Genomic DNA, 26,661 nt, shown 5'->3' on the forward strand with positions numbered 1-26,661 from the left:
GTTTTCTGACTGTTTATTCCTGTATCCCACTTGGTATGACCTCTTTTTTCTCTATTTTTCACCCTGCGTTTTGAACCTATGTTTATCATCGTCAACGTGTGTGTTTCTGTCCCTGGAATTTGTGTTACTTGGAGCTAAAATTATGTCTTGCAAATTTTCATTTCACCATTTTTAGGATCTGTAATGGTCATGGCTGATTTTATTGTTGCTCTTCATTTCATTAGAAAAGAAATACAAGTGCCGTTGTATAGACAATCTACACAAAATTATTCATTCATACCACATTTGATTATGGTAATAGTATTCAAAGTGCTTATAATGATAAAAAATTATTTAATTACACTTTGCTTGTTTCCCTTTAGCTTTTTGGCACAACTTGACTACATGATTGTCCTTTTGGTTTCTTTTTTCTTTTTATGTTTGTTTGTTTTTGAGACAGAGAAACAGAGCGCGAGCAGGGAAGGGGCAGAGAGAGAGGGAGACACAGAATCAGAAGCAGGTGCCAGACTCTGAGCTGTCAGCACAGAGCCTGACACGGGGCTCCAACCCACAAAGGGCGAAATCGTGATCTGAGCTGAAGTCGGACACTCAACCGACTGAGCCACCCTGGCGCCCCTATCATTTTTGTTTCTACTGTATTAGTCCAAAACAAAGTACAGAAATCTAAATATTCGTTTCAATAACAACAGTCCATGAGTTAATATTTCCCCTTAATTTTTGTAAATCCGTAGTAAATATTTCTCAATTTCCTTTGGTTGTTTCATGTCCCATACTGCAGAGAACATGAGTATGAAAGGGAACCTCAGTCTTTTGAATGACTTCCCTTTTTTGATTGACTCCACCTCCTGTTATGTAGCCTTTCTGGATTTGTGTGTGTGTGTGTGTGCAGAAGTGAGATAATGTTTTAGAATTTTTAGCGGTCCTCTTCTTTAGCAGAACACTCCTAGGGAATAACACAAGAGGATTCAGAAAGCATTCAAACTTTGGACTGGACAAACTCAGAATGGTGCTACATGGAAACTCTGGACCTATTGGTAACATTTCTTATTTATTCCCCATTTACCTTTTAATGTAGCATAAAATGATTCTGGCAGTCAATGGGTCTTACATAATAGTGGTTGGCATCAGTGAGGGATGGGAAACGGACATGAAGCTTCCATGGCAGTAACTTGTGTCTGCCATAGATTCAAAATTGAAGGTGGGAGATAAAGATTAGATTTGGCATCAATTTTGTCACACCGCTGAGGTGAGACTCAGAAAGGGGCTGAAATGAACTGAACAGTATTGAGTCTGGAAAGAATGGTTAGAAAAGATAGAACGTGCTGGAATGAATATTGATTGAAAGTTGATCACCTAGAGGAACTTTACAATAGCATCCCTGCGTGTTGAAATCTACTTTCTGATTTCTATGAATGTGCTAAACTCATTTAGCACTTTTAATTTTTTTTCAGAGCTTTTTTATCAAAGGATAGCATGCCACATGAAAGCATGAGTCATAAGCTTACAGTTCAGTGACTTATCCCAAAGTGGGTGCTCCTGTGTGGTTACCAAAACATTCGGACTTTTACGCAAGTGTTGGGTTAGAGTAAGACTAAGAAGTGAGAGTGATAAAAGCTTTAGAGTTTTACACTCTATACAAAATTTTGGTTTTTCACAAAGAAACATGGTCACTTTATTCCATCAATGTTCAGCTACTCTTTAGCAGGCAGTATGCCAGGTATTGGTGAAACAGCGCTGAACTTGAAAGGTATAATCCATTCCCTCATGGAACTTACTACCTACTCATCTGGATCAAGTGGGCTTGGAGACGGGGACCTCTGTAGTTGAATACTGTTTTGTGCCTGTGGAGGGAACTGCTCCCTGCTAAATTTCACAGATGCTGTTTTGATTTTCCAGGTCTTAAAGTCTGCTTTTGAAATTCTTCTCCATCCTCAACTTGCTTCTAATTCCTCACCTCTGGGTTGCCTACCAACATGAACAGTTTCAAAGCTATTTCATTGAGACTGTATGATTCTGGGTGTGAATGTGTCCATTCCGCCTTGCCATTTTGAAGGAAAGGTTCTTTGTCTTGGTTGGACTTTCCTTGTTAATCTCAAAATTCTCCAAAGTCTCTTTGGGAAGACAATACTGTTGTCCTTTTTTTTTTTCCCCCATAGACTTTAGAAGATGGTTTGTTCTCTTGAGTCCCTCCACTGTGGCTGTGGTCTCAGTTCTCAGTTCCTGCTTGATCACCAATTCTCTTGGTGAGTGCTTTGTCAAATTTACTTGCAGTCTTAGCCAATCTGACAAAAATTATTGAAAAGCAAACAATTCTCCTGAAGGCTGAACAGCATCTAAAAACACACTTCGCGATTTCAAAGGATCAGATATTAAAAGTACAAAGTAAGATCCTAACCACGTGATATCAAAAAAGGAACAAAATATTAGCACACTTTCCCCGAAAATAAAATAAACTGTTACATGGGGGGGGGGGGCAGTGCATTTTGTTTAAAGATTTGAAATAATGTCTACCTAAAAAAAGAGGGAATAGGGTTTTTCTGGAGAAAAACCTCAGAATTATTGGGATGAAATGGAATTTTCGGAACACTTCAATAAATTCAAATGCCAAAGTTTACCTAAAAATGTACTGAGGGAGGCCAGATATATATGCGTGAGAGCACAGATTCTTAGGTTAGTTAAAATAGTCATGGGATGGGAGCTGAGACATTTGGGAGGGGTTGGGAGGGAGAAGGGATTATTTTATGGTAGGAGATAGTAGGAAAATATCTCCATCTCAATTTCCATTTAAGTAGAAAAGTTTTGATCAGATTGCGCATAGTATTTTAAAAATTCATGGTGTTTTACATATATGTATACAATGGGTGTTAAACTCTTTATGACTGGTCTCTTCATCTTTTCCATCTTAGGAATTTGGAGAAACTTACATGGCTCATCCCTATACAATTCTGAAGTATGCTCTTTTAATAGTAAACTTTCCATGGAGATTATGCGAGTTGACATTATAAAGAATATCAGAATTGTGTTACTTAGCTTTACTGGTTTTAGGTCATTACTTTATCTGAAACCTGTGATGCTGATATGTGTATTCCCAAATAGCATTCTCCTATCGTACCTTGGATGAGACCAGGCATGTTTCTCCAATTTGGCTTTGAAAAATAAATAGTAATCGAAAGAATACTAATTTTCAACTTGCTCTTTGGATCCCGACCAACTGCTGCCTTTATGCATTGTTGCAGGAGAAGCAGAGAAGGAGCTGAGGCTGGCGGACGGTGAAGACAGGTGCACTGGGAGAGTGGAGGTGAAAGTCCAGGAGGAATGGGGAACTGTGTGCAATAACGACTGGGGCATGGATGAGGTCTCCGTGATTTGTAGGCAGCTGGGTTGTCCCACTGCTATCAAAGCCACTGGATGGGCTAATTCCAGGCCAGGCTCTGGACGCATTTGGATGGATCATGTTTCTTGCCGAGGGAATGAGTCCGCTCTCTGGGACTGCAAACATGAAGGATGGGGAAAACATAACTGCACTCACCAACAGGATGCTGGTGTGACCTGCTCAGGTAAGACTTGCAAAAGTCCAAGCCTCCGGTGCCTGGGTGGCTCAGTCAGTTAAGCGACCGACTCTAGGTTTCATCTCAGGTCATGATCTAGAGATTCATGAGTTTGAGCGCTGTGTTTGGCTCTGTGCTGACAGGGGAGCCTGCTTGGGATCCTCTCTCTCTCTCTCTCTCTCGCTCTCTCTCTCAATCTCTGCCCCTCCTCAGCTTGCACGTATGCACACACTCTCTCTCTCTCTCTCTCAAAAAAAATAAATAAATATTTTTAAAAAGTCAAAACCTTGACGTGAAATGCTTTGTGGGAGGAACCAATATGTAGATGGGTTGAAAACGAAAAGGGGCCAGTTTGCTGTAAGTCCTCCAGTCCATGTATAAAACTACCCAATCCATTGCCAATAGACCAGAAAATGCATGACAAACCCCCTAAAAAAAAAAAAATCAAAAGATTCTGAACACTGCAATCGATGAGGAAGTGACCAGTTTTAATTTTATGGTCAGTAAACCTCCTATGAGTTTCTACTCCTTACATAAAAATATCATGATATCTAAGTTCATTCCTTGTCCTCTTTCTCAGTGACACACTGCTTTCATGCATTCACCTTTTTGTCCATTAGCTGCTAATCGAGTTATTGGATCAAGAAATAATTATTCCTGGCGCTAATCCTGGAGGAAGGATGTTTTGCAAAGTATTATTGCTTTCTCCGGTGCACAGTGCTGTTCATTTCATTTACATGGTGGTTTTAATTTACAAAACATTTCGTAAATTTTATCTCAGTTGACCGTACAATAACTCAGAAAGTTATGGGTCAGACCTTTCTGCTGACAGATCCCAAGGTCATATTTATGACCCAATTCAGATTCCTGGGCTTCCCATTTCTCCTTGCTCATTTCACTGGCTTTTATCAACTCTCTCACCTCCTAGCCTCTTTCTTAGAGACCATCTCCTCCATGGGACTGGTTTTAAAAAGGACTGATCCCTATGCAGATATTGTGGTGTACGTGAGCAAGACAGGCTAGGATCTAGAAAAGTGAGGGACAAAATTCCAACTCAGACACTCGTTAATGTTATTTTGTTAAACCTTTCTGAGCTTCAGTTTCTGGAAACTCAGTGCTTAAAACATGTGGAGCTACTGGTGTAGTCAGTGGTAAAAATTAACTTTAGTTTCTGCATAGCTCACTGTTTCTCATTACTTGACAACTCAGTTCTCTTTCTTTTCCTTCCTTCCTTCCTTCCTTCTTCTCTCCTTTCCTCCTCCTCCTCCTCCTCCTCCTCCTCCTCCTCTTCCTCCTCCTCCTCCTTCTCTGCTATCATTAATCATTATGGGGGAAGATTCGGAACAACAATAGTAACATCTACATCGAGCATCTACAGCAAAGTTAAAAATCATAATAAATTTTGCCAGGCTCTCACTATATTGCAATACAGAGCTGAGTGTTTAAGCTGAGACCCCAGTGCAGCTTTTAACTCTTGTTTTCAGTATTTTATACTTAAGGATAGAGCTAATCACATTTGCTTTTGGAAGTTTACACAGCTAAAGCTCCAACTGGTGCATGCCTAGCCACTCAATGACTCCCTAGTTTCACAAGTTTTCAGAACCCGTATTTCTGAGATTTCCCCACCCTGACTAATGCTCAATCCTCAATGCTCTGCCTCTTGGGAGATTTTGCTATTATCACACGCACTGGGACAACAGAGTATAACAGTGAAAACAATAAACGCTGGTGTTAGACTGCTTTTTCTTTTCACATCCTGGCTCTACTCTCTTCTGGGTGTGTGATCCTGTGACAATTAGGCAAATTGAGAATGTTCTAAGTAGGGATAATGGACAATTAGGATCCTTACATAGTGGGGGATTTTAATCTTTTAAAGACCAACTAACAACTAGGATTTTCATCTACACCTGCTTGCCAAAGACGATGTTTTACAGATTAAAATTTGCTTTCTGTTTTGTTTTGTTTCCTGTGACAATTAGGCAAATTGAGAATCTGTGAAGTAGGGGTAGTGGAAATAATATATAATGCCTAATGTTGTGAAGAAGGTAGCATATATGATACATCCGGGACACCACATGCCTATTTTAATTGCGAATTATTATTTTTCTTACTATAAATTGTTAGGATAAAAAAATCCTGTTAAGTAGAGGTCTTTGCCTGGTATTTAGAGCTTTTGAAAGTGGGTTACTGTCTCAAAAAAAAAAAAAAGCGGATCTAAACATTTTGTTTAAGCACAGATTTTGTTTTTCTGACGTCCCCGAATTTCATCCCAAATCTCCTTTCTTGGGTATTTTAGTTCTCACAGAAAAATCTAGGGAAGAGTGTATAGAGAGAATTTTCTTTATGAGAAAGCTGTTCTTTGCTAAAAATGGTACCAGATGCGTTGGGGAAGGGGGTAAAAAAGCTTTGATTCAAACAGGATATTGGTAGGAAATGAATTATTTTGATTTATTTTTCCTCAACTTTTATTAATTTGGCATACCAGAGGATGCTTTTGCAAACCGTTGCACATGCTCATGCATTTTTATTTTTCACTTTTTCCTGTTTCTAATCTTCATGGTCTCAACTGTTGGTGATAAAGCAAGATTAAAATCAAGATTTTAAATGTTCAACAAATGACCAGCTTGCCATTTTTTGCTACTTTGTTGTATGGACCAATTTTATTTTTTCTAGTCTTTTAAATAGGTGTTTGGAGTCAAATTTGTCTATTTCTACATAAAAGAGTGTGTGTTTTGTCTTAATCCTGGAGGGAAACAAAACAAAACAGAAAGCAGATTTTAATCTGTAAAGCATCCTCCTTGGTAAGTAGGTATAGATGAAAATCCTAGTTGTCGGTTGATCTTTAAAAGATTAAAATTCCCCACTGTGTAAAGATGGGCAGCATCCAAAATGAGGCACCATTTTCAAAAACAGTGTCAAATCTCAAGTATCCAGAGGAAGCTCATTTCCTAAAATCACTTCTGAACTCTGGTTCTTTTCTCTGCTCCAGATGGATCCAATTTGAGATGCGGCTGATGAATGGAGGACAACCAGTGTTCTGGAAGAATAGAGGTCAAGTTCCAAGGACAGTGGGGAACAGTGTGTGATGATAACTTCAACATAGATCATGCTTCTGTGGTTTGTAAACAACTTGAATGTGGAAGTGCTGTCAGTTTCTCTGGTTCAGCTAATTTTGGAGAAGGTTCGGGACCAATCTGGTTTGATGATCTCGTATGCAGTGGAAATGAGTCAGCTCCTCTGGAACTGCAAACACGAAGGATGGGGAAAAGCATAACTGTGATCACGCTGAGGATGTTGGAGTGATTTGCTTAGGTAAGGACTGATCCGGGTCTGTTCTGTTCTTCATGAGAGGACAAAGAAAGGGGGTGAGAGTCTCAAAAGCTTGAACTCTTAAAACCATAATGAAGCCTTGCTTCCTTGATCACTTTATTGCCTAATTTCTGGTTCCTGATTTGATACCTGTGGAGTTTTTACTGCAGCTGAAATGAGGCTCCCTGCGTTAGCAGGGAAGGATGAACAGTGAACCCGAGATCCAAGTCATGATGCTAGAAGGAGGTGTTTAGAGAATAATCCAATCATCCTCCCTCTTCCCCTTTACCACCCCCACCCCTGCCAAAAAAAAAAAAGAGAAGAAAAAGAATTAAGGAAAAAAAAAACAGCTTAATTAGCAACTTGTGCTTTGTTGATCAGTTTGAAAAGAAATCACACCCCTTATCGTCCTCTACCTGCAAAGGGTTTAGCCACATTAAAACCCACCCCTTCCCAATATTAGTTCAAATTCACAGAATCAAATGATAAAAATTAATTTGTTTTCTATTAAGACCTCCTTGATGCTAGTGCTACGGTACAAATAGGTTCTGTGTCTATCTGGAGACTTCATGTTCCATGCTTACTCAGGGCAAAGGGACATTGGATTTGCGTGTATAGGAATGACACTCTCCTTTTGTCACTTGAGTTCTTATGTGGAAGGCAGACCTAGTAGGTCTTGAACCCCAGAGAACATTTAGAAAATATAATAGAGTGAAGATGTCCCCTATATTCACCAGATACCTCCCCCCTCCCGACCCCCCCCCCCTTTTTTTTTCAAATGAGGAAACTCAATTTCAAACCAACTTTAAGGAAAGAGAATACTGACTCAAGAAACTGGGAATCCACGAGGTACAGTTGGCTTCATTCATGGCTGGATCCAAACCCTGAACCAATGCCATGGGGATTTTGGGTTTTTCCTTCTTAAAATTGGGCTTTTTCGTTGTTGTTGAAAAACATGACCATCTATTGTTCGAACCATAAAAAATGGGACTCCTACAGAGAAGATAGATTTTGTTAGCTGAAGAAAGCGAAAGGGATATGGGAGAGAAAAAACCCACAATGGTACCTCCCATTACCATTTACCCACCAAAATCCTTCTAGGTCCTCGACCAGTACATTTCTTCTCAATGCTGAGGAATCATAATAAACAGCATTGTGGCAGCAAATGCTAAAACCACCAGAGGAAAAGGGCAATTTGTTTATTGTAAGATACCACTCAGAATCAAGTCTGTTCTTCGAGGATATTGATTGGGGGGAAGGTGAAAGTAGTTCATGATGAGGTCCCTTTTCTCTTTGCTCACTTTTGGACTGAGGAGCTGGTCCATCTATCAGGTCCATCTATCAATGGACACTTGGGCTGCTTCCATAATTTGGCTATTATAAATAATACTGCAATAAACATAGGGTTCACGTGTCCTTTTGAATCAGAGTTTTTGTATTTTGGGGGATAATACCTAGTAGTGCAATTACTGAATCATAGGGTAGTTCTTTTTGTTTTTTGAGGAACATCCTTACTGTTTTCCACTGTGGACCGTTTGCATCCCACCAACGTGCACAAGGGTCCCCTTTTCTCCACATCCTCGCCAACACTTGTTTCTTCTGTCTTTGTGATACTGGCTATTCTGAAAAGTCCTGTCTTCTTGCCCAAGGCACTCCTTCTTCACATCCAGTGATTTTCAGTGGTATTATATCACTCTTTTCTGTCTTTATTTATATTTGCCCCTTATTTTTCTTGTTTCTTTATCACTGATTTGTTTTGTGTCCCTCTTACAGATGGAGCGGATCTGAGCCTGAGGACTGGTGGAAGGAGTCACTGCATGTTCAGGAAGATTAGAAGTGGAGATTCCAAGGGGAATGGGGGACAGTGTGTGATGATGGCTGGCGATAGCAATGATGCTGCTGTGACATGTAAGCACCTGGGATGCCCAACTGCCATCACCGCCATTGTCGAGTTAATGCCAGTGAAGGAAGTGGACACATTTGGCTTGACAGTGTTTCCTGCCACGGACACGAGTCTGCCCTCTGGCAGTGCAGACACCATGAATGGGGAAAAGCACTATTGCAACCATAATGAAGATGCTGGTGTCACATGTTCCGGTAAGTTAAGAGAAAAACAGAGAAGGAAGGACTTGTGTTCTTTAGGAGTAGGCATGGGGGGGAGACGTGAGCAATAGAAATGTCTGCTAATGTCCTTGTTGGGATTCTTTCACAGTCGTGAGTAATCTTAAACATAGTCTTTATTTGGCTGGTTTGGAGGTTGTCTGACTATTTTCTGCAGTAATTATTCAGGCTGCTCTTAGGGACCACATTTAAGATTCCTAAATCTCCCTGGAGCTCCGAGACACAAAATGTTTATGTCTTTTTCAATATCTCTGGACATGCTGCCATTGACTATTTATTTATTTATTTATTCTATAGAACAAGCTGGGGAGAGGCAGAGAGGGGGACAGAAGATCCAAAGCAGGCTCTATGTTGACCTCAGAGTGTCCGATGCAGGGCTCGAACTCACAAACCGTGAGATCATGACCTGAGCCAAGGTCAGACGCTCAACTGACTGAGCCACCCAGGCGCCCCCCATTGACAATTTTTCTTAAACTTTGAACCTATAACCCTGTTTTTAACCAAAGTCATGGCCTCTACTGGCCATTAAAAAAGCCAGGGGATGGATAAGCCATAATTTCCAAATGCCTCAGTATCTGGGAAGGAGCAAGGTAAAGAATATATCCTTTGGGAGCTAACCTCCATGTGTATCTGTGGCCTAAGCGTGTGCTTCTTTTGCAGATGGAACAGATCTGGAGCTAAGACTTGTAGGTGGAGGCAGCCGCTGTGCTGGGACAGTGGAGGTGGAAATTCAGAAACTGGTAGGGAAAGTGTGTGACAGAAACTGGGGACTGAAAGAAGCTGATGTGGTTTGCAGGCAGCTGGGATGTGGATCTGCTCTCAAAACATCCTATCAGAGTTATTCCAAAACCAAGGCAACAACAACATGGCTGTTTTTAGGCAGCTGTAATGGAAATGAAACGTCTTTCTGGGACTGCAAGAATTGGCAATGGGGTGGACTTAGCTGTGATCACTACGAGGAAGCTAAAGTTACTTGCTCAGGTAAGACTTTCTATCAACATGTGAAGAACGTGAATTCGAAGAGTGTAAATTTCCAGTAAGAGCCTTGAAACTGATGAGAGACATCGGTCCCTAGGACTAGACATCACTCAAGCAACCAGAAAATATCTATCCCATTGCACAAATTTCAGAGAAACTTGTCATTCATTTTGTACCTTGGTCGCAGGTTTGTTTTGTTTTATTTTTGTGTTTGCTTTTTGCCCATTTTAGCTTTTGAGTAATTGTTCTTTTTGTTTCTTTTTTTTTGCTTTTGTTTCGATTTAAAAATTCTGATTAGTTAACATACAGTGTAATATTAGTTTCAAATGTACAAATTAGTGATTCAATACTCACAGGGGTGCCTGGGTGGCTCAGTCAGTTAAGGGTCCAACTTTGGCTCAGGTCATGATCTCACAGTTCACGAGTTCAAGTTTGAGCCCCATGTTGGATTCTGTGCTGACAGTTCAGAGCCTGGAGCCTGCTTCTGATTCTGTGTCTCCCTCTCTCTCTGCCCCTCCCCCACTCATTCTCAGTCTCTGTCTCTCTCAAAACTAAATTAAAACATTTAAAAAAAAATACATACAACACCTGGTGCTCATCACAAGTGCCCTCCTTAATACCCATCATCCATTTAACCCATCCCCCTGCCCACCTCCTCTCTGGTAACCATCAATTTGTTCTCTATAGTTAAGAGTCTGTTTCTTGGTTTCCCTCTCTCTCTCTCTCTCTCTTCTTTTCCTTTGTTTGTTGGTTAAGAAACAAAACAAAACAATTGAGTCATTTTTAAATCTGTAGAAATATGAAAAATTAAGAAGGATTAAAATTTTTAAGGTAGACCTTAAAAGTGTCTTTCATGGGAATGTCAACCAAATGATTTTTAAAAGTATGTGAAAAGTATGTGATTTTAAAAAGTAAAAGAAGGATTTTCTTCTTTACGAATATTTTTGTGTGTTTCCCTGCAACCTCTTTTAAATGTTCCAAGATGAGCTGTGAGTTGGCCTGGCTTATGGATAATCTCTAGTATTTTATGCTAATCACATTTATACGAATGCTACATTGTTGCAAAGTGGTGCCTTTTTAACAACTGTAAGGTAACATATTGCAGATATGGTAAAAGAAAGACTTCAGAGAAAGCAATTGAAGAGCAAAACCATTGAACACATGGAGATCAAGTCATACGGTGCTGTGTGTCCACGAACCAATGGCTTTATTCCAGATACATCCTAACCTAGTTGTGCCCCTGGGTGGATTCCCTGATGTTACAAAGTATAAGTGTCTACTTCCAGTTACATAGAAATTATCCTCTGACTGTAAAAAGACAGTTTTTTAAGATGCAAATTTGAGGATACATATCTGCTTTTCAATCATCCTTCCTTTCATTTTTAAAAAAGATTTCTATAGGGTGCCTGGACGGCTCAGTTGGTCAAGTGTACAACTTCGGGTCAGGTCACGATCTCACAGTTCTTGATATAAACAAGAATATAAATATATATATATATTTATTTATAAATATAAATTTTATAAATAAATATATATAAATATATATATATAATATATTAAAAAATATATAATATATATTATATATATTATATATATTATATATATTATAAAATATATATAAATATATATTTAAATATATATATATAAGATATATATATATCTATATAAGATATATATATAAGATATATATATATCTATATAAGATATATATATAAGATATATATATATCTATATAAGATATAGATATATATATATAAAGGAAAAGAGGATATTTAAAGAAGGGACTTGCTTAGCAAGTTTTCACCATGAAAGAGAAAATTGTTGAACATTATAAATATAATAGAATTTATATTGAACATTATAAAATATATATAAATAAATAAACATTAAAAAAATTTTTTTTTAAGATTTCTTGATTGGAATATATATTCACATGGTTTACACTTCAAAATTAAAATGTAAGCTCTTCCCAAATGCTATCCCCAGCTGTCCAATTCTACTCTTCACAAACAAGTCATGTGGTTGGGATATTTATATATTCTTTAGGAGATACTTTATGTAAATACAAACAAATCCATGTATAAGTTTCACCCCATTTTGTTGTTCATATGGTGGCATATTAGGTAAATTGTTCTGTACCTTAGTATTCACTGTATTTTGACCACAATTTTGTATCAATATTTAGAGACTTTTCTGAAATTACTTCTCTATCCAGGACATTTCTCTTTTGATCATTTATTATTGTATGATTTTATTTATGCTTTTAATTTCTTTTATTAGAGAAAGTGAGTGTGGTTCATTTAGCGTTTTTTTTAATGAACTAGCATTTAGATTTTTTTTAATTAATCCTATTTTTGTTTTCTAATTCATTACAGTTTGCTTTTCTTTCTATAATTCCTTTCCGATTTCCTACTAACTTAACTTCTTGAGTTCAGGGCTTGACTAATGTTGATTTTTTCCTAGTTATTAATATAAATATGTGAGGTTATAGGTTTTTCACTGAGTATACCAGTGACTGTATCATATAATTGATGAATTGATGCTCTATGAATCTGGGACATAGATCTTCCTATGACTGAATTTGGCTCAATCTAGGAAACTGATTTTATTTAAAGGTTTAGGTCTGTCCAAAAGTGGGATGGGATCAAATGAATACCAGCTAATGATATCTTAGAGGAATTTCACGCTCAGATAATGATTTAACAAGAGGAAATTAAGGACTCAGCTCAGAGTCTCTCATTATTTGTGGCGTAGAAGCACTATTTGCTTTATACTTGGGAACTGTGTTTAGAAAGCAACATGTTCTTCCACTCCCATTAGGATAGAAACTCGCCTTGTACAGATTTAATGGATAAGTGGTGAAATTTTAACATGTTGGGGTGTTTTATACTGCCACAATACAGAATATAGTCAGATCTGAAACATTTTAGGAAATTGGCAAGTGCTGATAGGATATCTGTGTCACACTGAGAGTGATGTCAAGGGGTCACAAGAATTAGTGATCTTTGACAGCAGGCATTTCTAAAAGAAGTATGCTCTTTAGAAGGTCCAATTTCAAATACACTTCCTTTCTTTAAAAAATAAATTAAAGGGAATAGTTTGCATCTCCCAAATAATTTGAATCGGTTTTGAGTGTGCCAAAAGAAACTCCTACCTTGATGATTGGACTCCTCAACTTGGCAAAGAGAATCCTTAAAGCCTGAGCTCCATTTCTTTAGCTTAATTTCTGGTGTATCTTTTCTTTACGTTTTTAAATCCCACTCATACTGAATTATTCATAATTCCTCAATTACACCATGCTGTTTCATGACTGTATCCTTTAGATGCAGATTCACACACTGTTTACTTGTTAAATTCCGTATCTTCTTATTTCAAAACTCAGTTCTGATTTATGGCACTCTCTATAGTTTTCCTACCAATCCCCAAACAGAGCTGGTGACACCTTCATTTGCTAGTTTTGTACTAACATATATTTTTAGTTTTGGACCCATCATTCCATGAACATGTATACGTATATCTTCTGCTAAACTGTGTGTTCTTGGGGGCGAGGGCGATCACTAAGAAACTGAGCAGCCTTGGAAAGAAGTAGGTTTTTCCCAGGTACATAGGTAGGGAAATATAGACGGAGAAGTTTCTGCAGAGGCACAGAAGCGTGGCATGACCAGGCTTCTTTAAGGCTGGGGCAACAGGTATGATTGACAGAGTAATAGATATGAAAGCCTTCAAGATGACATCATAAAGTATTTTAAAGTTTGCAAAGAAATTGGTATTTATCATCTCTCTTTAAATTTTAACAGATGGCTGACATTAAGGAATCTCCCAAAGCTCTCTGTACTTCCATTCCCTCAAAAGAAAAGTGATTAGTAATTAATGCTACTTACTTCACAGGAATTACCCAGTGAGTGATCAACACGTGTTAACTGCTGTGGTTATGATTAGTAGTAGTAGGTAGTAATAGTATTTATTCGCACTGACGGACTGAACTGTGACCAACTGTTTAGGCCACACAAATGCCTAAAACATTGTAGGGACTTAACACTATTTGTTGAAGGATAAACTGTTGTATAAGTAGCAAAGAAACATTGTCTTGAAGACAAAGAAATCATGTGAAAATACTTGAAATGTTATAACGCATCTGTGATCGTGGCATAAATGTATTAGAAAGAGGGCTCGGAAAAAGGAGATTATTCAGGAAGCCATTGCAAAGGTCTACGTGACGTGATAACAAATTATGTTAAAGTAGTAGCAACAGATGTGGAGGACTGACAGACCTCAATGATTTTCCACGTGTGCAGCATACCGTGAGGGTCCATATTCTAGGCTCTGGAACATACTGCCTGGATCAAATCCTGGCCTTTCACTAACTCCTTACGTGACTGTCGCAAATTACTACACGTCTCTGTTTTAGTTACGTTGTTTGTAAAATTGGGATGATATTAATAATTATCCCCTTAGGGATTAATCCTTAAGGATTATACGGAGTGGTGTTTGTTCAGTACTTAGTAAAGCTCTCGTTTAACGTTCAGCACTATCACTATGACCATTGTTTATGAGATAAATTAGATAAAGAAGTGGATGGATTTTAGGTGATGCTCTCTTTTTTTTTTTTTTTTAAGTGTATTTATTTATTTTGAAAGAGAGAGTGAGCAGGGAGGGGCAGAGAGAGAGGGAGACAGAGAATTCCAAGTAGGCTCAACACTGGGCTTAAACTCATGAACCATGAGATTGTGACCTGAGCCAAAATCAAGAGTCAGACACTTAACCAACTGAGCCACCCATGTGCCCCTTCAAGTGATTTTAATTTGGTTTGGATCGCATTAATTGAGCAAAGAATACTTACTGTGTTCCTGTCAGTGCAGTAATTCATTCACTTTTGAACCCATTATGTTCTGATGTCCAAGAAGATATGTTTATGAACATAAATTTAAAGAGAGACATATGGATGAAAACATATTTATGGGCAGTTAAGGGAAGGTGAGAGAATCGAGGTTAGAACCTTGGTCAGGGAATGGGTGAAAGGTTCTGATAAAGCAGGTCAGGCAGGAAAGAAAACAGGAGAAAGGAGTATCTCATGTGTCAAGTGTAACATATAGCAAAGGGAAGAAGAAATCCCAGATGGGTTTGAAAACAGGAAGTATATTGCAACACTTTACATAGAACCATTCAAAGAGATCAGGCCACCACCAGACTGCAGTGGGTAGAGAACTGAGTATAAGGCTAAATAACACAAAAAGAAGATACACCGTATCTATGGTCCCCGGTGTTATGAATAATGTATATAAAATATTGAAAGGAAAGAGCTATCATGCTTCTGGAAATGGTTGATTCCAAGAGACAAAGTTCTAAAAATTCTCTCAGATACATTGGTCCAACGAGGAATGGGGAGATCTAGAATTCACTATGCCCAACTGTAGGCAGAACAGCTAAGGGGAACAAGTATGGTAAAATCATTGAACACCCTAGCCTCCCTTTTCTACCCCCATCATGAAGGAAAATCTGGGAGTGATGTCATTTCTCACTGAAATACTATTATTTTTCAGCCCACAGGGAACCCAGACTAGTTGGAGGGGATATTCCCTGCTCCGGTCGTGTTGAAGTGAAACATGGCGACACATGGGGCACCGTCTGCGATTCTGACTTCTCTCTGGAAGCTGCCAGTGTGCTGTGCAGAGAATTACAATGTGGAACAGTCATCTCGATCTTAGGGGGAGCTCACTTTGGAGAAGGCAACGGACAGATCTGGGCTGAAGAATTCCAGTGTGAGGGACACGAGTCCCATCTTTCACTCTGCTCAGTAGCCTCCCGTCCAGATGGGACTTGCGGCCACAGCAGGGATGTTGGAGTCGTCTGCTCAAGTGAGACCCAGAGGACATGTTCAGTTTGTTCCCATACTGCCAAGAGGGTGGGATGAGGTCATCACAGACATCTTTTTAAAAGTCCCGTCTCCTTCCAGGATACACGGAGATCCGCTTGGTGAATGGCAAGTCCCCATGTGAGGGAAGAGTGGAGCTCAAGATACTTGGGACCTGGGGATCCCTCTGCAACTCTCACTGGGACATGGAAGATGCCCACGTTTTTTGCCAGCAGCTCAAATGTGGAGTTGCCCTTTCTACCCCAAGAGGAGCACAGTTTGGGAAAGGAAGTGGTCAGATCTGGCGGCACATGTTTCACTGCACCGGGACCGAGCAGCACATGGGAGATTGTCCGGTAACTGCTCTGGGTGCATCGTTCTGTTCTGCAGGGCAAGTGGCCTCTGTAATCTGCTCAGGTAAGAGGATGGACAGCTGGTGACGAGCTTTTCCCGTGGTGGCGTGCCTTAGAGGCAGGTGTACCTGTAGGGGAAAAGGACAAAAATAACAGGGCATGATCTATTTCAAAGGATCATGAGAAGTGTGCCAGAATATTAACCTCCTGTGTCTTTTAAAAAATATATTTTTTATGTTTTTATTTTATTTTTGAGAGAGAGAGAGAGATCACGAGCAGGGAAGGGGCAGGGAGAGAGGGAGACACAGAATCTGAAGCAGGGTCCAGGCTCTGAGCTGTCGGCCCAGAGCCCGACGTGGGGCTCGAACTCACAGAGGGCGAGATCATGACCTGAGCGGAAGTCAGACGCTTAACCGACTGAGCCACCCAGGCGCCTCTCTCCTGTGTCTTTTTAGAAAGAAAGTAAACTTAATTTTCACAGACCTCATAATTACCCAGCGCTTACCATGTGCTGGCTTTTTCAAAGCACCTGATTCATTCCCCCCACCCCCACCCCCCCCCCCCCCGGTTGGCCCACCACCTTCCTGTTTGTTCTCAGCTCATCTGTCCCCTCCCTTCCTTACCCTTTTTGTATCTTGTATAACTGAGCAGTTTGGTGTTTGCAGGAAATCAGAGTCAGACACTATCCCCGTGCAATTCATCATCTCCGGACCCAACGAGATCTACCATTCCAGACCCCAGCGCTGTTGCTTGCATAGGTGAGAATCAGTGACCAAGCTATAAAAAATGATCTCAGTCCTTAAGAATGTGTTTTATTAATACTTTATTTTCCCTTTCCAGGGAGCGGTCAACTTCGCCTGGCAAATGGAAGCGGTCGCTGTGCTGGGAGAATAGAGATCTACCACCAGGGCTCCTGGGGCACAATCTGTGATGACAGCTGGGACCTGAGTGACGCCCACGTGGTGTGCAAGCAGCTGGGCTGCGGAGTGGCCATTAACGCAACTGGCTCTGCTCATTTTGGGGAAGGAACGGGGCCCATCTTGCTGGACGAGGTGAACTGTAATGGAAAAGAAACTCATATTTGGCAATGTCGTTCACACGGCTGGGGGCACCATAACTGCAGGCATAAGGAAGATGCAGGGGTTATCTGCTCAGGTGAGTTCTGCACATAAGCTCTGGTCACAATTACATAAGAAAGGATGGGGGGGGTGGTGGGGGAGCAAAGTGTAGTGAGGGATATTAATCTGAGGGAATCCTGAAAAGCAGGTTCAGAGGCAAGGTAGTGCAACCTCAGAAGCGAAAAATACAGAAATAAGCTTGCCCATCATGAACATGACCCCAAAACTATTATCGAGAAGCCCTTTTATAAGTATATGTGGAGTTTCCTACCACTGTCTAAAGAAGTAGATTAAAAGGGACAGGAAGAAATACACCCAGCACTCCGTTCTACCGAGCAAAAGATAATTATTATACCCAAGTAATTTTTCATGAGAGTCAAATGAACTTTACTTGTCACAGGAGCAAAACTTATCATCAGAGGCCACTGCCTTTATTGCATATACATGGCGAGCTTTAGAAACTACTGTGAAGCAGAAAAACGGAGTCCGTTGTAATGTATTGGGGAAAACAAAACTATGACTCACTTAGGGAAGTGAAAAGTCCTATACGCGTTTAATGACATAACCTGGTAGAGGACATACACAGCCGACTGTGAAGAGTCAGAAAAGGAAGTATTTCATTTCAGGGTCATGTCCACAACATCGGCTGTAGTGCCTGAGTGTCTCCCTAAAATTTGCCAAGAGAGCTGCAAAAAGAAGGCTAATGAAATAAAGTCTTCGGGCTAACATTGCAGTAATTTAGGGAGAAGAATCCAAACTGTGTAACGGATAGAGACGTCTCTGAGCTCTTGATTAAGACTGAGAAATCAATTTTGAATCGTCGGAGGCATTCTAAAGAGTTCCTTAAGTACAAAACTCCATACTAGAAAAACCGTAAGCCGTATACCTAACTATACTGTATTTAGTCTAGAAAATACTGTATTTTACCAAAATCGACTGAAGCATCCAGAAGTTAGGAAAGAATTACTGGTAGTTGACATTTCATACCTATTTTCAAAGCCGTGCTCGCCTTAGAGTAAAGGGAGGGAGTCCTCTGAGCCTTCAGAGAAAACGTGAAACTAACTCTGTGTTTCACCCCAGAGTTCATGTCTCTGAGACTGACGGATGAAACCAGCAGAGACCCCTGTGCGGGGCGTCTGGAAGTTTTCTACAATGGAGCTTGGGGCAGCGTTGGCAAGAGTAATATGTCGGCAACTACTGTGGCGGTGGTATGCAGACAACTGGGCTGTGCGGACAGAGGGACCATCAGCCCTGCATCTCTGGACACGTCGTCCAGGCACATGTGGGTGGACAACATTCAGTGTCCGAAAGGACCCGACACATTATGGCAGTGCCCGTCTTCTCCATGGAAACAGAGACCAGCCAGCCCTTCAGAGGAGACCTGGATCACGTGTGCTAGTGAGTACCCGCCAGCGTGGATGAAAACTCTACTTTCTAATTCCCACTCGCCTCTTCGGATCTCACGACGTAAGCCTGAATGACCTCTGGTGCCAATTCTACCCGGATGGTGTAATCGGTTTCATTTCATTTGGCGGATAGGTATTCAGGATCGGGGATTATTTTTCCAAAAAGCGTGACACGCCCTGTGGTCTTCTTGAAAGTTTATTCGGTTGCTTTCTCTGAGAATGAATGAGGAGCACGGAATATATAATTCAGTATTTGACTCGTGAACAGTCTACCTTCCCTTTCCCACTTTTCTTTCAAATATTATCTTGTTCTACTTGTGTAAGAAGGGAAGCCGTCAAAAAGACCAGTCCTGAGGTATTTTGTCATTCTCTATCTACTTAAACTGGAAGAGATTTTTTTTTTTTTTATGTACCTGTCTCCTAAACCTTTTCTCCTTGAGAGAAATTAACATTATGCAACGTTCATTTCCTTCATTTCACATTTCCTGAGTCGCAGGCATGAAATGCGCCCAGTTTGCTGAAAAGACACAGAGTTTCAAAAAGGATAGGTTTTGTTAAAATATATATATTTTTTTTTAATTTTTTTTTCAACGTTTTTTATTTATTTTTGGGACAGAGAGAGACAGAGCATGAACGGGGGAGGGGCAGAGAGAGAAGGAGACACAGAATCGGAAACAGGCTCCAGGCTCCGAGCCATCAGCCCAGAGCCTGACGCGGGGCTCGAACTCGCGGATCGCGAGATCGTGACCTGGCTGAAGTCGGACGCTTAACCGACTGTGCCGCCCAGGCGCCCCTAAAATATATTTTTAAATGCAGATTAAATAAGTCAAGTATTCAAACAGAGATTTAAAACGAATTTAAAATCTCTCTTTTCGCCTGTGACCTCTTGGAAGTTTTTGTGTTCTCAGAAATGATCTGGGTGTCTCTGACTTTTCAGACAAGATAAGACTGCAGGAAGGAAGCTCTAATTGTTCCGGACGCGTGGAGCTCTGGCATGGAGGCTCCTGGGGGACGGTGTGTGATGACTCCTGGGACCTTGAAGATGCGCAGGTGGTGTGTCGACAGCTGGGCTGTGGCCCAGCTTTAGAGGCACTAAAAGAGGCAGCATGTGGTCAGGGGACGGGGCCCATATGGCTCAATGAAGTCAAGTGCAAAGGAAATGAATCTTCCTTGTGGGATTGTCCTGCCAAAGCCTGGGGGCACAGCGACTGTGGGCACAAAGAAGATGCTGCTGTGAGGTGCTCAGGTGAGTATCTGGAGCCTGGACTAAGCGTGGAATCCCTGGCAGCAAAAAGGGGGTGGGCAGTGAAGCGCACTGTGCAAAGACTAGACACATCAACCCAGGGAATCTAGTAGGAAGAGAATCATGATGCTTCCAATCTGAAGGAATGAAGAAAACATTTGTGGTTGTACATTGGCTTCACCAAAGGAAGAGCATGTAACTATATGTATCTCTGTACAGAAGGAATGAAAACAAGGGGACCCTGGTATTAGGTGGGAAGAGTAATCTACTTGGTTGCCAGGCACGGAAGGCTCACATAGGAAATAGAAATATTTGTTCTACATATTACTCCCCAAAGTGAGTCTTCTCTTTTCTCCTGCAGAAATCGCCGTGGCCCAGAGATCATCAACGGCTGCAGGTATATCGTGGGGTTTATGAGCCTGGGTCCAATTGCCTGTGTTATTTAGAATCTTTTCTGCCAAGAGACTTTAGGTCAGAGGTAGTTCTGAGGATCTGAGGTGTACTTCGGCAATCCTGTATTTCAGAGAAGGATGGTACTAGAGATCTGGGTCTTCCAGCTAAGACATGATCGTCTCTTGTGATACTTCCTTGCCCTTAGGTCGCTCATCGCTTGTCGTATTTGGGATCCTTGGCCTCATTCTGTTGGCCTTTCTCGTTGCTCTCTTCTTGTGGATTCAGAAGCGAAGACGGCGACAGCTGCTCACAGGTATCAGCCAAATTATGGTCTTTCTCATGTCTCTATGGGATTGAAGCTTCTTGGGATAAAATACGTATTATCTCAGTATATATCCATAGTAGACGCAAGGATATGCATATTAGACTCAAGTATAAAACAACCAAAAGGATGGAATCTAGAAGAGATTTAAGCAGCTTCTCAAAAAGAGGGAACAAGATTTCAGAGGAGACAGGGGTTTGGGCTGTTTGATGATTTCTGCACTCTATCTGTATGCTAATTGGGACATTATAGAATCGATAGTTTGGGATGAATATGCTTATATGGTTTAGGAGGAATCCTTTCTTGCCCAAATACTTATTTGCTGTCACTATGTAGTTCTTATTAGTTTCACTGTTCAGTGAAGCAACGTGCTAGGCTCTGGAGATACAGACATCGATAGTCAAGTGTTTTTGTCTCCGTGGCATTTCAAGTCTAGTGGAAGAGATATTCATGCAGACAAATAAGGTGCAATGTGGTAGTGTACACTAAGATGGATAAGGAAAAAAGTGGCACAGAAAAGGCAGTAATTAACTGGAGGGGCAAGGGGAGAATCGGAGGCTTCTAAGAGGCTCATTCTGAAAATCAAGTTCAAAGAACTGGGTAAGGTGCTTTATAGGGAAAGAGAAAAAATATGTACAAGTGTGGAGAAGCTTAAAGAATGGGCATATATGCTGTTTTGAGGGGAAGTAAAAGTTGGGTTGCAGGAGAGAAGCTGCCGGTAAGTCGGTAGAAGGAGGAGGAACAGAGTATGTAGTCGTGTACTCCATGGTAAGAAGATTAATAGTCAAAGAATACTATGTGTGTGTGGGGGGGGGGGGGGGGGTGAAGTAGTCAAGCTGTTTTTTCAGAAAGTTCTGTTTGATGACAGGATGTATGAGGGGTTGAAGGAAGACCACGTTATTGACCAGGGTAGCATTTCGAAATCGTTCAGATGGAAAATGACAGGGGCTTTAGTGAGAATGGAGAGAAGAGGAGAGATTTTAGAGAGATTTTTTTTTTTTAAAGTTCTGATGAGTTAGAGAAGACCACTGCCTGCCTTAGGGGAAGAAACTGGGAAGTCAGGCGATGGCAATAGGGGAGGTTTCGCCTCCTCCTATTGACTTTAATCATGGCCTTGTAAGGGAAAAGCTTGGTAGTAGAACGGATGGAAACAAGACAAGGGCATGGGTAAAGATTCAGTATGTTTGCATTGCTGCGGAAAAGCACTGGTAGGGAGGGCGACTTTTATTACGAGCTGATCCCTAACCTAGGGCCTCTGTTGTCAGTTTCCTTGAGAGGAGAGAATTCTGTCCACCAAGTTCAATACCGGGAGATGAATTCTTGTCTGAAAGCCGATGATCTGGACGTGCTGACTGCCTCAGGTCTGTGGGTTCTTTGAGGGTTCTTTGAGGGTCTGTAGCCCTGGGGTTCAGACGGGTAGCTACAATTACAGTGGAGGCATTCCACTGTGCACAGCAGTGGAAAGGAATCTCGAACATGGAATAGGAAGTTATGATGCACATAAGGAAGAGAGGCAGAAATGAACGACAGATTACTCTTGGAGAACATAAGAATTGCAACCATGTGATCTGGCTTAGAGATCTATGATTATGTCTGATGGAGGGACAGGGAACCATGCAAGAAGCATATTATGACTTGGACCTCATTTTCTTGAAACAGAAACTAATCTTCTAAAGGGTGGTTTCACTCGTCACGTCTCTCATAATTTCTTGCCTTCTTACCTCCTGCTGCTTTCCTTTCTCTTACTTGCTATTTACTATATTTCCCCCTAAAAGTCTGAAAGCTTAAAATTTCTGTATCTTTATCCCATAGAAGCCATCACTATTCACAGGATTACTCTGATTTCCCATTACATGATTCTTCTTTCTTTGTCCTCCAACTTCTGCTTAGCGACAGTGCATGAATTCTGTCTCTGGGCAGCAGAATTCTGCTGGGTTGGAAGAAATCTCTCAATACCCACTTTCTCCACAAACGCTCAACACCTTCTCAGTATTCCTTACCATCTGACAAGGGCCCACCTCACTTCTTCAATCCCAGGGACTTGGTATTTGCTGCCACTGTGTCAGGAAAACATGTACAAGGCCTGGGAAAGACTTTCTGTGCCCCTTAAATCACACTTGGTTGCCTTCCTAATTGTGGGCAATGTGTTTAGATGTTCAAAGAGCTGCTAAGGCACTTGAGGGGAGGTCTGATTTATTTCCCAGTAATTATTTTCTTCCTTTCAGAAAATCCCAATGAGTCAGATGATTTTAGTGATGCTGGGCTAATTTCTGTGTCTAAATCTCTTCCTGTTTCTGGATAAAAAAGAAGACCATTCTGAGGTGCACTGAAAAGGAAAATGGGAATTATAACCCAGAGAGGTGAGTGAGGAGAATTTATTGAATGTTGTTCAAAACAGGTACATTTTTTTTTGAAAGTTGAGAACTCCTCTGGTATTAGGAAAAAAGAATATATATACACATGTTTCCATATATATTAATATATATGTATATCCACTTTCAGAATATATAACAGCTCTTTACAGATGTGACTCATTTTTTTTATGTTTATTTATTTCTGAGACAGAGACAGAGCACGAGTAGGGGAGGGGCAGAGAGAGAGAGGGAAACAGAGAATCAGAAGCAGGCTCCAGGCTCTGAGCTGTCAGCACAGAGCCTGACACAGGGCTCGAACTCACAAACCATGAGGTCATGACCTGAGCCGAAGTCGGTCACTCAACCGACTGAGCCACCCAGGCGCCCCGATGTGACTCTTGGCCAACTCTTAGTTGTATATTCTAAGCAATAACAGTGGTAGATCATAGAGCTAAGGAAGAACTGTGTAAATTAGTATGAAAAAAATCTTTTCAAGATATTATAAGGGTCATTTGGGGAAAGAGAAAAGACTTATGTCAACACTTGTATAATGTTATGTTATGGTAAAGGTAGTATACGATGCCTGTAAGAATACGGAAAGTTTTCCTAAGAAAGTTTGAGATTCTGAGGAAGATGTGATACTCAAGGGAAATATCAGATGATTGAAAGATAGACAACTTTAGGGCAAGGACATAGCATGTACAAAATATGGAGGCATAAAAAAGAACCACATCTTTGGGAAACAATAAGAAGTTTTTCCTTCCAAAATATGTATTGAACAGGGGCATCTGGCTGGCTCATTCGGTAGAGCATGCAACTCTTTTTTTTTTTTTTTTTTTTTTTTTTAAATTTTTTTTTCAACATTTTTTTATTTATTTTTGGGACAGAGAGAGACAGAGCATGAACGGGGGAGGGGCAGAGAGAGAGGGAGACACAGAATCGGAAACAGGCTCCAGGCTCTGAGCCATCAGCCCAGAGCCTGACGCGGGGCTCGAACTCACGGACCGTGAGATCGTGACCTGGCTGAAGTCGGACGCTTAACCGACTGCGCCACCCAGGCGCCCCGAGCATGCAACTCTTGATCTCAGGGTTGTTAGTTTGTGCCCCACGTTCGGTGTAGAGATTACTTAAAAATAAAAATCTTGAAAAACATATGTATCGAACGTGTTTATGGTGACAAATGGTGTTCTGAGCACTGAAGACACATAACTAAAAGATACTGTTGACAAAGGCACGATCGTTTAATGCAAATCTTGCAGTCTACCTGAGAGAGAGGAAGTGGTGAGAATCAAAGCAGAAAGGTTGCGTAGACCCCTATAATGGGCGGCTTTACCTGCTCCTGTTAGGGAGGCAGTGAACTTTGAAAAATGAAGCTGGGGCAAGACACAATCAGGTTTACATTTTATAATTTGCTTCTCATGCAGGAAGTGTAACAAGGGAAAAGAGTGAATAGACAAGAAATTTGTTAAGTTATACATCAAAAAGAAAAATGGTGAAATGAGATAGTGCAGATATTTTCTATCTTTAAAAAAACTATTTTGGGGGGACTATACATTTAGAAATTATATATAGCAAAAGTATGGTTTTGTTGTGGAAATAAATACAGACTGAGACACAGGATTAAAGTCGGAACTCTTAAAAGTATAAAAATGTAAAGTGTCAAATCATTTATGTACATATATACACATAGAAGCTAATAAATTATATATAGCATTAAAAGGATAAATATATATACAGTAAAACCTTGGATTGCAAGTTACTTGTTCTGCGAGTGTTCCGCAAGATGAGCAAACGTTTCTAATAAGTTTTAACTTGATAAACAAGCGATGTCTTGCAATGAGTAGTACACGATGCCGAAAGTCACATGGTCACAATGAGCCAATGGTTCATGAAATTCGCTTTGATCTACGAGTGCTTTGGATTACAAGCATGTTTCTAGAACGAATTATGATTGCAAACCAAGGTGTTACTATATATATATATATATATAGTATATATATATACATATATATATACTATATATATATATGTATATATATATATAGTATATATTGTATACATATAGACAAAAAGAGAGAGAGTAGATAGATAGATCTCTCTATCTATATACATATATCTTAACAATTGTTAAAGGATAGCATGTGATAGATCACTCGGCAAAGCTATGACAACACAACTCACACAGAATGAATTTCGAGTGACACCTAGACATTTACAAATGCTCTAATTCACCAGTATGTCTGGGAGGTTCCAATTACAATTAACACTGAGATATCACTTTATATAAAACAGACCACCAAAAATTTAAAACAGTGCCAATATCGCTGGTGGGAATACAGAGAAAATTTTAGACACTGCTATTGGAAATGAGAGGTGTGGTAGCTTTTGCCGAAAGCAACCTAAAAAATGTCTCTTAATCATTTTTTAAACGCTTCACATCCTTTCATACAGAACTTCTCCCACTGAGAACTTCATCCATGCAGATAAAGAGCTCACATATAATGATTCCTTCCCACAGCATTGTTAGTAATGGCAAAAAGCTGGAAAAAGTGAATGACAGTGACGCACGCAGTGGCTAGAAAATTATGGTGCAGCCAGTTGAAAAAGGAAAAATCACCCACAAACGTGCAATATCATTCCATTTATGTGCTCATGTTATCAAATATAATTAAATATGTTTACATCTATAAGATTACATGTGTGTGTATATATGTGTAGAGAAACATTAAAATCTAATAACATTATTAGATTAAGACTACAAATGCCTTTTGATTTATAATCTTGAACATAGGAATATTATTCTGGTGTAATGAATAATCATTAAACTACTTTTTCCTTAAAGCGTAATCACTGCTGAAGCACTGTTTCAGAATTACATGGGGATGCTTGTAAAAATGGTATTTTGGTATACATCATAGTTTTATGAAAAAGGCATCATTCTTGGGCCCACTGAAGTTTGCAGATCACTGCATTTAAGTTTTCTGTTCAGGAAAGTAGCATGCTGTTTAATACATGTGAGTTTGTGTGTGTGTGTGTGTGTGTGTGTGTGTGTGTGTGTTTTGTGCACACACACATGCGTGTGGTAATAGAACACATTAGATTACATTATAATGGAATTCCTTACAAGTGTGTATGAAGAGGAAAATAACAGTTTTTCCATGTATGGCTTTTGTTCAGCCTTTAAGACACCTTGATGAAGAAGACCTGAACTACTGAATAGAGGAAGAATCCCCCTCGTCCACTGAAGATTACAGTACGTTCCTGTATCTCCTCGTATCCCAAAGAAGGCTGCTGAATTTGTAAAAATTAAATTGGTGAATGTAACTATTCAAAGCTGTTTTTAAGACTGTCAAAGGGATTAAATAAAAAGGAATATTGCTAATTTGAATTTGTCTTAACTTCCTGGTCTTGATTTTATGAATTTCTGAGTAGGCTTTCTGATTTTTTGAGGGGTTTGATAAATGTAACATGATGTCTTTTCATTTGAAGATGTTTTCATTTGCATATATGTTTTTTCTAGTTTGGTTTAAATAACAATTTTCTTCTTATTACCAAATCAAAACAAATTTGTTTTCCTTTAGTTTTTTTTTCAAATTTTTATTTAAATTGTACTTAGTTAACATACAGTGTAATATTGATTTCAGAAGTAGAATTCAGTGATTCAT

The 26,661-nt window shown here is 40.1% G+C and overlaps 1 protein-coding gene across 1 annotated transcript; it reads left to right on the forward strand.

Annotated features, from left to right (window-relative positions):
* The first annotated feature begins 871 nt into the window (after window positions 1-871).
* CD163 (CD163 molecule) lies at window positions 872-26,384 on the forward strand. Its single transcript, XM_058743801.1, is given in 25 exon segments — window positions 872-1,034; window positions 2,157-2,243; window positions 3,237-3,557; window positions 6,538-6,782; window positions 6,784-6,813; window positions 6,815-6,860; window positions 8,631-8,653; window positions 8,655-8,696; window positions 8,698-8,739; window positions 8,741-8,801; window positions 8,804-8,907; window positions 8,909-8,954; window positions 9,639-9,959; window positions 15,497-15,811; window positions 15,910-16,224; window positions 16,826-16,918; window positions 17,001-17,315; window positions 18,359-18,676; window positions 19,622-19,930; window positions 20,289-20,324; window positions 20,526-20,633; window positions 21,908-22,003; window positions 22,868-22,939; window positions 22,942-23,002; window positions 26,174-26,384. Coding segments are annotated over 25 exon segments (3,444 nt in total). The 5' UTR covers window positions 872-1,003; the 3' UTR covers window positions 26,181-26,384.
* The last annotated feature ends 277 nt before the right edge of the window (window positions 26,385-26,661 follow it).

The sequence above is a fragment of the Neofelis nebulosa genome, chromosome 8 (assembly GCF_028018385.1).
Source record: "Neofelis nebulosa isolate mNeoNeb1 chromosome 8, mNeoNeb1.pri, whole genome shotgun sequence".
NCBI lineage: Eukaryota > Metazoa > Chordata > Mammalia > Carnivora > Felidae > Neofelis > Neofelis nebulosa.